General features: G+C 40.3%; 1 protein-coding gene across 1 annotated transcript; it reads left to right on the plus strand.

Annotated features, from left to right (window-relative positions):
* The first annotated feature begins 179 nt into the window (after nt 1–179).
* On the plus strand, nt 180–8,551 carry lgals3a (lectin, galactoside binding soluble 3a). Its single transcript, XM_017417851.3, has 6 exons — nt 180–333; nt 1,060–1,077; nt 1,175–1,888; nt 4,441–4,529; nt 4,991–5,147; nt 7,040–8,551. The coding sequence occupies exons 2-6, from the start codon at nt 1,063–1,065 to the stop codon at nt 7,193–7,195; spliced, it is 1,131 nt and encodes a 376-aa protein (XP_017273340.1). The 5' UTR covers nt 180–333; nt 1,060–1,062; the 3' UTR covers nt 7,196–8,551.
* The last annotated feature ends 1,904 nt before the right edge of the window (nt 8,552–10,455 follow it).

The raw sequence follows: 10,455 nt of genomic DNA on the forward strand, positions 1-10,455 counted from the left end.
GTTAGTGTTTTGCTGCATTTAGCTTAAACAATTCAGCAAACCTCAGCACTCAGCTCCATCATTTTCCTTAGAAAGGCCATTTTCTCTGGTTTTAGTGAAAGTTTTCTACAAACACACAAAGTATGGGCGTGTCTGTGTGTGCGCGCGCACCGGAACGCGCCCATCTCTGACGTCACGAATGCTTCGCGTGCGCGTTTTCTTTTTCCTCTTCAGGAGTTATGGTTGTGTGAGGGTTAGCTTACAGCCTAAATAAGCGGGCTAATTCGTCTCTACAGCCGGACAAATCATCGCCTTTACCCGCTGTCATTTAAGGATAGTCCAGCTCCTGGCCAGGTATGATAAGAACTTAGCTTTCAGCGTTTTATTTTTGTTTTTGCTCGCCATAAAACCAAGCTAAACAAACGTAAACTAACAGAGTTAGCTGGTGTTAGCTAGATCGGTAGCCAAGTCTGTTACATCAGTTATTTTGGGCATTTAATACATATTTCCTGCTTTTATGCCCCCGAAGTCAGGTACTGTCTTTATAGGTTGTCTTTGTAATATGTCAGTAATGTCGCGTAATTTCAAGCCTGCCGAAATGGATTTTGTGAATCACCAGATGGAAACATTAACTCAGAGCCGACCTGCCCACAGTGATTTGACAGTTTGTTAAAAACTATTATTAGAATTAAAGGCCTGCTAGTCTGCATATCCCCCACCGTCTCTCACGCCAGAGTTTCAGGTTAAGCTCATCTTTTGCTCACATCTGACAAATTCGAAGCCGTTTTGGTGAAATTAATGTTGTGTGCAGTCTCAGATATCGCGAGATATTATGCTCAGAAAAAAAAACCCATCAAAGTTTAGCCGTTTGTTCCGTTTGTTTTGGCTAGTTTCAGTTAGCTGTGGCAGCCATCTTGATTGAGCCTGACTCCAGTAGTAGATGTTAACCAAGTGAAGATTTACTGAAAGTTTCATTAAAGTTTGTCCAGTGGTTCATTAGATGTTTTGCTGACAGACAGACAAACATTTGCAGCGAGTGATAAATACTCTACTGACAAACGTGTTATTTTCTTGTTTTAGATCATGGCAGATTTTTCGGTAAGTTTAAAGAACTTCACACATTTACAACATTTTCCAGTGTGTGTTCACTGGTGGATCAACTCTGACCTGTTCCTGTGTTTTGTTCCTGCTGTAGCTGGCAGATGCTTTAGGGGAGGACACACAAGGCAAAGCCAAGAAAATAGGCAACACCAATCCTTCAGTGCCAGCCAGCAACCCTCCAGCTCCTTCGAACCCAGGATGGCCCGGTTCGGCCCCTGGAGCTCCCACCCAGCCCTCAGCACCGACTGACTTCAGCGGCGGATCGTCTGGCCCTGGGGCGCCAGGGCCATTTTCATACCCCTCAGGCCCAGGAGCGCCGGGGCAGTATCCAGGACCTCCTTCTGCACCCGGCGGCTTCCCCGCTGGTCCTGGAATACCTGGACAGTATCCACCTGTACCAGGAGCTCCAGGTCAGTTTCCCTCCAGTCCTGGGGCGCCTGGACAGTTCCCCGGGCAGTATCCACCTGAAGGAGCTCCAGGACAGCTGCCTGGAGGTCCTGCTCCGTACCCAGCCGGTCCGTTTCCCTCCGGCCCCGGAGCTCCTCCTGGACCTTATCCGAATGTGCCTTTCCCTGGTAGTCAGCCACCAGGAGGAAACGGGATGTATGGGCCGGGAGGTCCAGGTGCATTCCCACCTCCAGCTGGTCCTGGCTCTTTTCCATCATTCCCTGCTGGTGGGTTTCCCCCAATACCACCCGGGTCATGGGGACCTGCAGGGGGAGGATTCCCTCCTGCTCCTGGCCACTACGTTTCCGGTCCCGGGCCTTTGGGTCCATACGGGGGGCCGGCTGGACCAGGAGGCACATTGGTGAGTACTTCTAATAAATATTATGTTGCCTGGACGCTGTGTTTCTTCTCTGGTGTATTTCTGATCTGGTTTTGGGTGAAGAGTTATCCTTGGTGTGGTCTTTGGCCTCGCATACATGTACACAGAAGCAAGTGAACACGTTTTCTGTTGGGATTTCAGTGAGGGCTGTTTGGGTTTTTATCGCTCCATCTTGGCTTCTGCTGGGGTGCAATGCAAATGTAAAACCTCCCAGTAATATTTGTTCAGAAGGAATCAATGCAAGTGTATTTTTTTTTGTCTTTCAGCCCAGATATAATCCACCATTTTATTGAAAGCAATGAGCCCAACTTTTCACTTGGACTTGGACGTCACTTCCAGCAGCAGCACGTGGTTTGATTAGTGCCAAAAACTGAACATAAATTTAAATCTGATGAAATCATAACATCTACATGTGTTCAGAAGTTATGCTTAATCCACTGAATGTAATTCTTTTAAGTGCAATATGATGTAATGTCCACATTTGCAGAGTTTACGCTATGAATGCCACTTTCATTTTCACATATTTGATTTAATTACAGCTCAGATTCAGCTCTGACTTGTCGCATACACGCATGGTTATAATTAAAACTCTTTTGCTGTCACGTCATGTTGCTCTGATGTCCATTTGTGCAGCTGTTGAAATATAAATGTAAAAAAAATGAACTTTTTTTTTCCTTTCATTGCCTTTTTGAATCACTGGGACTTGGGTCAGAAGGTTGAAATAGCTGAAGTACATCATGACTCACTGAGGCATTGCTGTAAAAATGTGGGCAGAGTCAAAGTTTTGATTAATGATTAAGTTGAAGTGGCTTTACTTCATGATGTTAAAGGGACAGTCTGGTCATTTTTGAAGCAAAGTTCTGTCTAATCATTATCAACAGTATCAGTCAGAGAGCATGGAGTATGAAGAAAAGAGCAAAAGTCTTCATCCAGGCTAGGCTAGTGGCCATTTTGCAACACCAATGTTTTATTTTTGACCCCATATCTGATCTGTGCTGCCAAAATGAGTCACAATGAGGAATATTTGTAAAATAATAATTTCCCCATCTCGAAAGCTTCAAAATGATGCATAGTTTGTTTAAATCTGGTGATTTATCACCCGGCCAGGCAACAAGCTAGTTTTGTTTACAGGAGTGCTGGTTTGGAAACTTGATTTTTATTGGTCTGGAGTGATTTCATCGGGAACTCCAGTCCTGTATTTAAAAAAGGGGACTCCCTAAGCTTCAACATGACGGCGAACATATGAAGGGAGTTTCTGTGCTACAGCAGCCAGCAGAGAAGAATTGTTCATTTCAAAGAAAGCTATAAGACAAAGGATTTAATTTAAAGATAGATTAGAAAGATTTTATGCTGTTTTGGTTACTGGGATCAATACATGGTGTCTTTATGGACTCATTTTACACACATTTCAGTTATGGCAAAAATCAATATTTTTTCTTATCTTGCACTGCAGCCTGAGCTGATTCTGACTCATTTTGGAGCACAGGTCACATACTGTATATTTGGTCATTTTCAGGGCAGAACGGCGGAGCAGTGGGTAAAACTGTCACCTCACAGCAACAAGGCTTTCTGCGTGGAGTTTACATGTTCTCCCCAGCCACCTGTGGGTTTCCTCCCACAACTTTAGGTTCATTGGTAACTCTAAATTGTCCCTATGTGTGAGTGAGAACATGAATGTTTTTTTTTTTGTCTCTGTGTGTCCCTGCCATGGACTGGAGACCTGTCCAGGGTGTCCCCCACCAATCAAACAGTGACTGCTGGAGACAGACACCAGCTCCCTGCGACCCGGAACGAAAAAGCAGATTTAAAAAATTTGTGTAACAAAATATATAACTAATTGCTTAACTTTAACAAACATATTTAACAACCCTTAGAAGAACTTGTACTCTTAAAAATAACATAGAAGAGCCTTTTCTCTTATCAAAAACTAAAACATGGGCTGCAGTAAGCTGGTCGTCGCAGCTTTTGCCGTGTTTTCATTTTCCAACTCGGTGATTAAGTATGCACACTCGTGACTGACAGTTTTATAAAGTGGCCAACATTAGTGGATTAATTAATCCATGTTTACTCCCAGTCCATTCAGCATCATCATCATCATCATCAACAACTCAGACACAGCCGTGTAAAACAGACGTTGTTCGATTGATAAAAACACTGACAAGCTAAACAAATAGTGTCACACAGAGCCGTTAATGCTGCATTATTTCACACCACTGTCATTATTGAGACGAGTTGTGAACACCTCTGTGCTCTATGACTGACATCACGACCTATACGGAAAGGTATTGATAACTATTTGACAGTACATCACTTCAGAAATGACCAGACTACCCTTTAATCTCCTTGCTGTATTCTGCTGAGTTAAGAGTATTATTAATAAAATGTAAACAACTCTGCATCTCGTCTTGGGAATGTCATTTATTGGGTAAAGACCACAGACTTTGAGCAAATTTTCTCTATGAAGCAGAAACACGCGTGAAGAGAAATGATCTGTGTAAGTGCTGTGTTGTCCTGATTAATGGTGTAAATTGCAGATGGTGCCTTACGATCTGCCCCTTCATGCTGGAATTATGCCGCGACTTGTGATCACGATAATCGGAGAACCTCGTCCTGGTGCAGACAGGTACAAACATCAAACAAAACCAGCATCTGTAACTGATGTCATGTACTGCTTCATGTAAAGAACGACCTGCTGTTGTTTGTTAGTGTCCCAATCTCTTTCAAACTGTGTGTATGTGTTGGGGATAATGCTCAGCTACGACCACACCAAAGCTTAGTTCAGTATCTTTAATACTGGCAGAGTTGGAGCCATTTTTGTTGTTAGTTCTGTGGCAGCCATCTTATATTGTGACGACTCCAAATGTTAATCGGTTGTAGATATACATCCAATGATTTCTTCCTGAAGGGTTCATTAAAACCTGTCCAGTACTTTGAGATATTTTGCTAACAGTGTAGACAAACAAAAACATTATTATCCTCGTCAGCGGGCTGCTAAAAATGGTATTTTATTGATTGATAGTAGTAAAAAAGTGCTTCATTTTTGTGCTGATTTACGTTAATGTGCTGTGTTTTTTGTTTTTTTAGGTTCAAAGTGGATTTCATCAGAGGTTCAGATGTCGTCTTTCACTTTAACCCTCGTTTTTTTGAGCAAACCATTGTGAGAAACTCCAGCCTTGGCGGCCACTGGGGGCCGGAGGAGCGCGACGGACCCTTCCCCTTTGTTGACGGGCGGCGTTTTGAGGTAAAATGTTCATTCACTTCGTTCGTGATGGGATACGTTTAGGGATGCAAAACTCTAAAATATGTTGTTTTTTTTTTCCCCCAGCACTCTTAGAATAATTTCTTTATAGTTGTTGTCGCAAAACACAAAAACTTGTGAAGTCATATACTACTTGCGTGTGAGAGCTACACCAGACAGAAAAATCAGACTAACATTTATGTTTATGTCGTCATAGTTCTGGTGCCAGAACGTTTAAAATAAACATCCCACCATCATCCTAAGTCAGTCAGTGTCTTGTATTTATAAGTGTTGAATAAATGTTGTTTTTTTTAATTGTCAAATTTACCCACAGGCATTGTTTATTCAGGGATATAACTCTGTTTATCCATTCAGCCTGTTAAATCACTGGGAGCACAGAGTTTAGAGTTTAGAGTTTTTCTGAATCAGCCATACTTTATTCGGTGAAAAGAGTTTTAAATAGTCATCTTCTTGGTCTGTCATGAAACCATCATCTGGTAACCTGCTTGTATATGTGATCACCTGTGACTGATTCTAGCTCATATACCCATCCAGAACAGAACGTCACGCACCATCATGCACCTTTACACCCCTACTGTATACATTTGTGACCCGTGCTGGGAAAATGAGGAGCTTTGCCTTATAGAGTTATTATTCTTCACCTCAAAAGCTTTAAAATGACAAGTAATTTGTTGAAATCTGGTGATTTATCGACTGGTAACAAGCTAGTTTTGTTTACAAGCGTGCCGGTTTGAACATTTGATGTTTTTTATTGGTCTGGAGGGGCGTCATCCAGGAATACCAGCCATATATTTAAAAAAAAGGGGGAATCATCAAGCTTCACAATGACTGCAAACATTATACGAAGGGATTTCCCAACGCAATTATCAATTTCAAAGGAAATTATAAGACAAAGGATTATTTCTGTTAGAAAACATTGACCTAAAGGTAGATTAAGAAGATTATATAATATTATAGTAACTGGGATCGCAAGATGGTGTCTTTATGGACTATGTCTTTATCTCAGTTGCATTTTTTTTTTTGCGCTGTGGTCTGTGCTCAGTGTGACTCATGCTGCCAGCACGGGTCACAGATGTCCCACTATTACCACTCTGTGAGCTGAAAAACAAGCTGATGTCACTGTAAAATCACAAATAGCATCACAGTATCAGTCATGAACCTGTTTTAGATTTTGTTTGACATGCATTTATTATCAAGCTGCCAAAAGATTATGTTTTTGTCCTTGCCTGTTACCAAAATACCTCATGATTCACTGTTTGGGTTCTAATGAAACTTTGAGGAGCTACAAGTCATTACCTTTTGGATAAAATTCAAGATGGCTGCCTCCGACTACTGACCTGTAGAAAACATAGAAACGGCTCCAACTGTGAATGAGTCTCAGCTACAACTAATTTTAGTTATAAGTCAGTCAGTGTCTTGTATTTATAAGTGTTGAATGAATGTTGGTTTTTTTTATTGTCAAATTTACCCACAAGCATTGTTTATTCATTCATATTCATTATTTGTTCATTGTTTAAGCATTGTTTATTCAGGGATAAAACCGGGATAAAACTCCATTCAGCACAGAGTTTAGCAACACAGCTGACATGAGTTTTTCTGAATCAGTCGTACTTTATTTAGTGAAAAGAGTTTTAAATAGTCATCTTCTTGGTCTGTCATGAAACCATCATCTGGTCTCAACTGTAGCTGAGACTCATTCTCAACACATTCTGATCTGTCTCGAATCGCTGCAACCATCAGTGCTCAACTTAATATCGTTTTAGTCTAAAACTCTGGCGATATGCATTCCTTCAAAGAACACCAGGGTTTAATTTAAGCCAGTTTTGATCACAGTTTCTGGTGTCGAACAACCGTTTCTGTTGGTGTCCCTTCAGCTGAAGATCCTCGTGGAGGAGGACATGTTCAAAGTGGCGGTGGACGGCACCCACCTGCTGGAGTACGAGCACAGGGTGGGCGGCCTGGAGGAAGTGACTTTACTGCGAGTGGACGGAGACATCGCCCTCTACAGCGTGGCCCCGAACATGATCTGAACCAGCACTGCCCCCCACAGCCTCCCACTCCAGTTTCCCTTTTGTGTATTTGACGCAGTTTCAAATACTTTGTTGCACCTGATTTGAAAAAATAAATTAATTAAAAAATTTGCAAGGCACTAAAGTCAGCAAAGTGCAACCGATGGGCACGTTTATCACAGAGCAGAAGGCAGATTCAGCCAGATCTGCACACAATAACTTTTATTTTTTCTTTACGTCTCATCCTAAAGCTTCAAACAATCCAGTTGATTTTGACTTTATTGTAGTGAATGGGGTACAGTGGATCTGAAACAAATCAAGGGAAAGCTAATTTATATGAAATGAAAAGTGTCCCAAACATTTCAGATGGTGAGTGGTGTTCAGTTTTCACGCATGTTTTATCGTTCTGTCCCTTTGGTATGGATGTGTCGAGAGCCTTCGTAATGCATGAAAATATGATGCAGAAAATTCACCGGGCTCCTCCTCTGTAAGCGCCGGAACGACGACTCCTTAGACCCGTCTTCAGTAGGACAGCGACTCCGTTAAATTTCTATAATGAGCTTGTCTGTTGTCAGTCGCTCTCAGGCTGAAACGGGGGGGTTGTACTTGTGAAAGTCAAACCTGCAAAAAGGCACAAATAATTCAATGAGAATGTGCGAAAACGGGAGGGAGGGACTTCCCAGCCTGTTGCCAAAGATAAGAGGTGCAGTATTTTGATATTATGAATCAAAAGGCAACAAAAACTGACTGAATAAAAGTGGTTTGATGCAAATTGGACGCTTCTCTTGTGCTGCCTGCCTGCATCTAGAATAATTACAGATTTCTCTGCTTTCTTTAGTATTCAGATGTTTGCATGCTGTTTGTTCCTCTACTAACAAAGCACCACTTTTAGCGCTCTGCATTTTTCTGTCAGTGTCTCGGCTCATTTTTAGCTTTTCTATAAATTCATGGCAGGTATTCCTGCAGTGGTCGGGCTTTTTTATTTTCCAACCTCTTCCCAGATTTTATTGGAACTCTCCCTGGATGATGTCCTGCTTCAGTTCGTTAACTTTTGGACTCAAAAGCTGAGTCATTGTCAACACAAACATCATTAGATCTTTCATTATTACCTGAGGTTGCACAAAATGTTACTTTCAAGGTTTGACAAAAAATGGCTGCAACTTCCTTCTAATTATAAGGTGATTAAAGTCTAAACGTCTGGCCTGTAAGGTGTCGGGCGATATGCATTCCTTCAAAAAATGCCAGGCCTGTAATTTATAGGTATGTATTTTATGAATTTTTTTACACTATAAAAATCAAACTAAATAAAAAAAAACAGCAAGATTTTAAAGATTCTCGATCGTTTCCTGATGAATTTGTGGCCTAAAAATGACAGAGTTCACCTTTTCTTACCTGTTTTATCTTCAGAGTAACTTCTGCTACAACTTTTTATGTCAACAACTCAAAAACTGAGACAGCAGTAGATGAAACAACAGCTGACTTATGACAAAATGACTTTTGTTTTGTATATATTTAGCATAAAAGTACTGTTTACTGGAGCAACTTTTATTTTTAAATTATTTTTTTAAAATATTGACTTCATTTTCTGTTCCCCATATTTACACAGACTTGGAAAATTTACTTCCAAACTTGTTTTCGGGAAAAAGGGATACATTCTCTGATAATATATATATATATATATAAACCCAGTATAATCTAATATGCAAAGTGTTAACTCTATAAATGCTCTTCTGTACACATTTACAACTGATGCTTTTTTTTTTTAATTTCACCTTTCAAACCATTGTTGGCTTAGTTCTGTTTATTTGGCCAATTTTGTGAGAAAATACATTTTAACATTTTAGGTCAAACATTTTGAGGTAACTGTACAATAACAAACATAAAATCTATTCAGATTAATCAAACCTATACAACTATATAGAACAATATTTATGTTTTTAAAGCTATGGCATGCTAAACCTAAATTTGTTATAAATAATATTCAATTTCCTAATTTCACTTTTTTTTGCTGCAGTATAATGTACAAAACTTCTCAACCACTTGAAATGAATTAAAACTGGTTCTTCAATAAAACTGGAAACAAAATCATTTAAGCCTCTGGAGCAAAATGGTTTGCTAAATTATTTCTTCTTTTTTAAAGAAAAGAAAAAGCTAGATGTTTATTCTACCACTGGTATTAATAAATTAGTGCACTATTTTAACTAAAAATATTAATAAAATGATTTGCAAATTTCACACTCATTTACAATAGAACGTAGTAAATGTATTAAATGTTTAAACTAAGAAACTGTATCAACAAAAGGTCATTTTGATCTTTATGGCAGCAACACATCTCAAGAGGGTTGTTCCAGGAGCAACAAAAGGTTATAAAAGTAAGGGGTACGAATAAGAAACATCTGGAGGAACCAGCTCACTGTACCATCCACTAATGCTGCTTAAAGCTCTATCAGGCAAAGAAGAAGCCAGATGTGAACACCATCCAGAAACACTGCTGTCTTCTCTGGACCAAAGCTCATTTAAGATGGACTGAGGGACAGAGGAGAACTGATCTGTGGTCAGAGGAATAAAAATTTTAAATTCTTTTGGAAATCCACAGAAGCCACCTCCTCCACACGAAAGAGGAAAAGCGCCATCCAGCCTATTATTAGCCCAACGTGCCAAAATCTGCCTCTCTGATGGTATGGGGGTACATCAGTGCCTATGACATGAGCAGTTTACACATTTGGAAAGGCACCGTCAATGCAGAAAAGTATACAGGTTTTAGAAGAACATCTGCCCCCTTCCAGATGTTGCTTTGTTGGAATTGGGATTGTAGATGCATTAAGATGCACTCACATGTTCACATTCGCTACAGATGTTGACAAAATTCTGTGGAAGTCAAATGAAATTGCTAAACCCATCTGGTTTTATTCATTTATCATTTTTGAAGAGAACAGATTGGTCAGAAGGCAGCTGTGCTTCGAGGGCAGCTTACACATATGGAAAGGCACCATCAATGCAGAAAAGTAAATACAGGTTTTAGAACAACATATGATCAGATGAACAGATGACATCTTTTTCAGTAAAGGTCTTACATATTTCATGAAGACAAAGTTAAACCTCAGACTGCATCATTCCAGCAGCATGGCTTCATAGTAGAAGAGTCCAGGAGCTGAACTGACCTGCCTGCAGTCCAGACCTCTCACCAATGAAAACATTTGACTCATCATGAAACAAAAAAGTCCAGCAAAGACCCAGGACTGTTGAGCAGCTAGAATCCTCCATCAGACCAGAATGGGACA

This window comes from Kryptolebias marmoratus, linkage group LG10, assembly GCF_001649575.2.
Source record: "Kryptolebias marmoratus isolate JLee-2015 linkage group LG10, ASM164957v2, whole genome shotgun sequence".
NCBI lineage: Eukaryota > Metazoa > Chordata > Actinopteri > Cyprinodontiformes > Rivulidae > Kryptolebias > Kryptolebias marmoratus.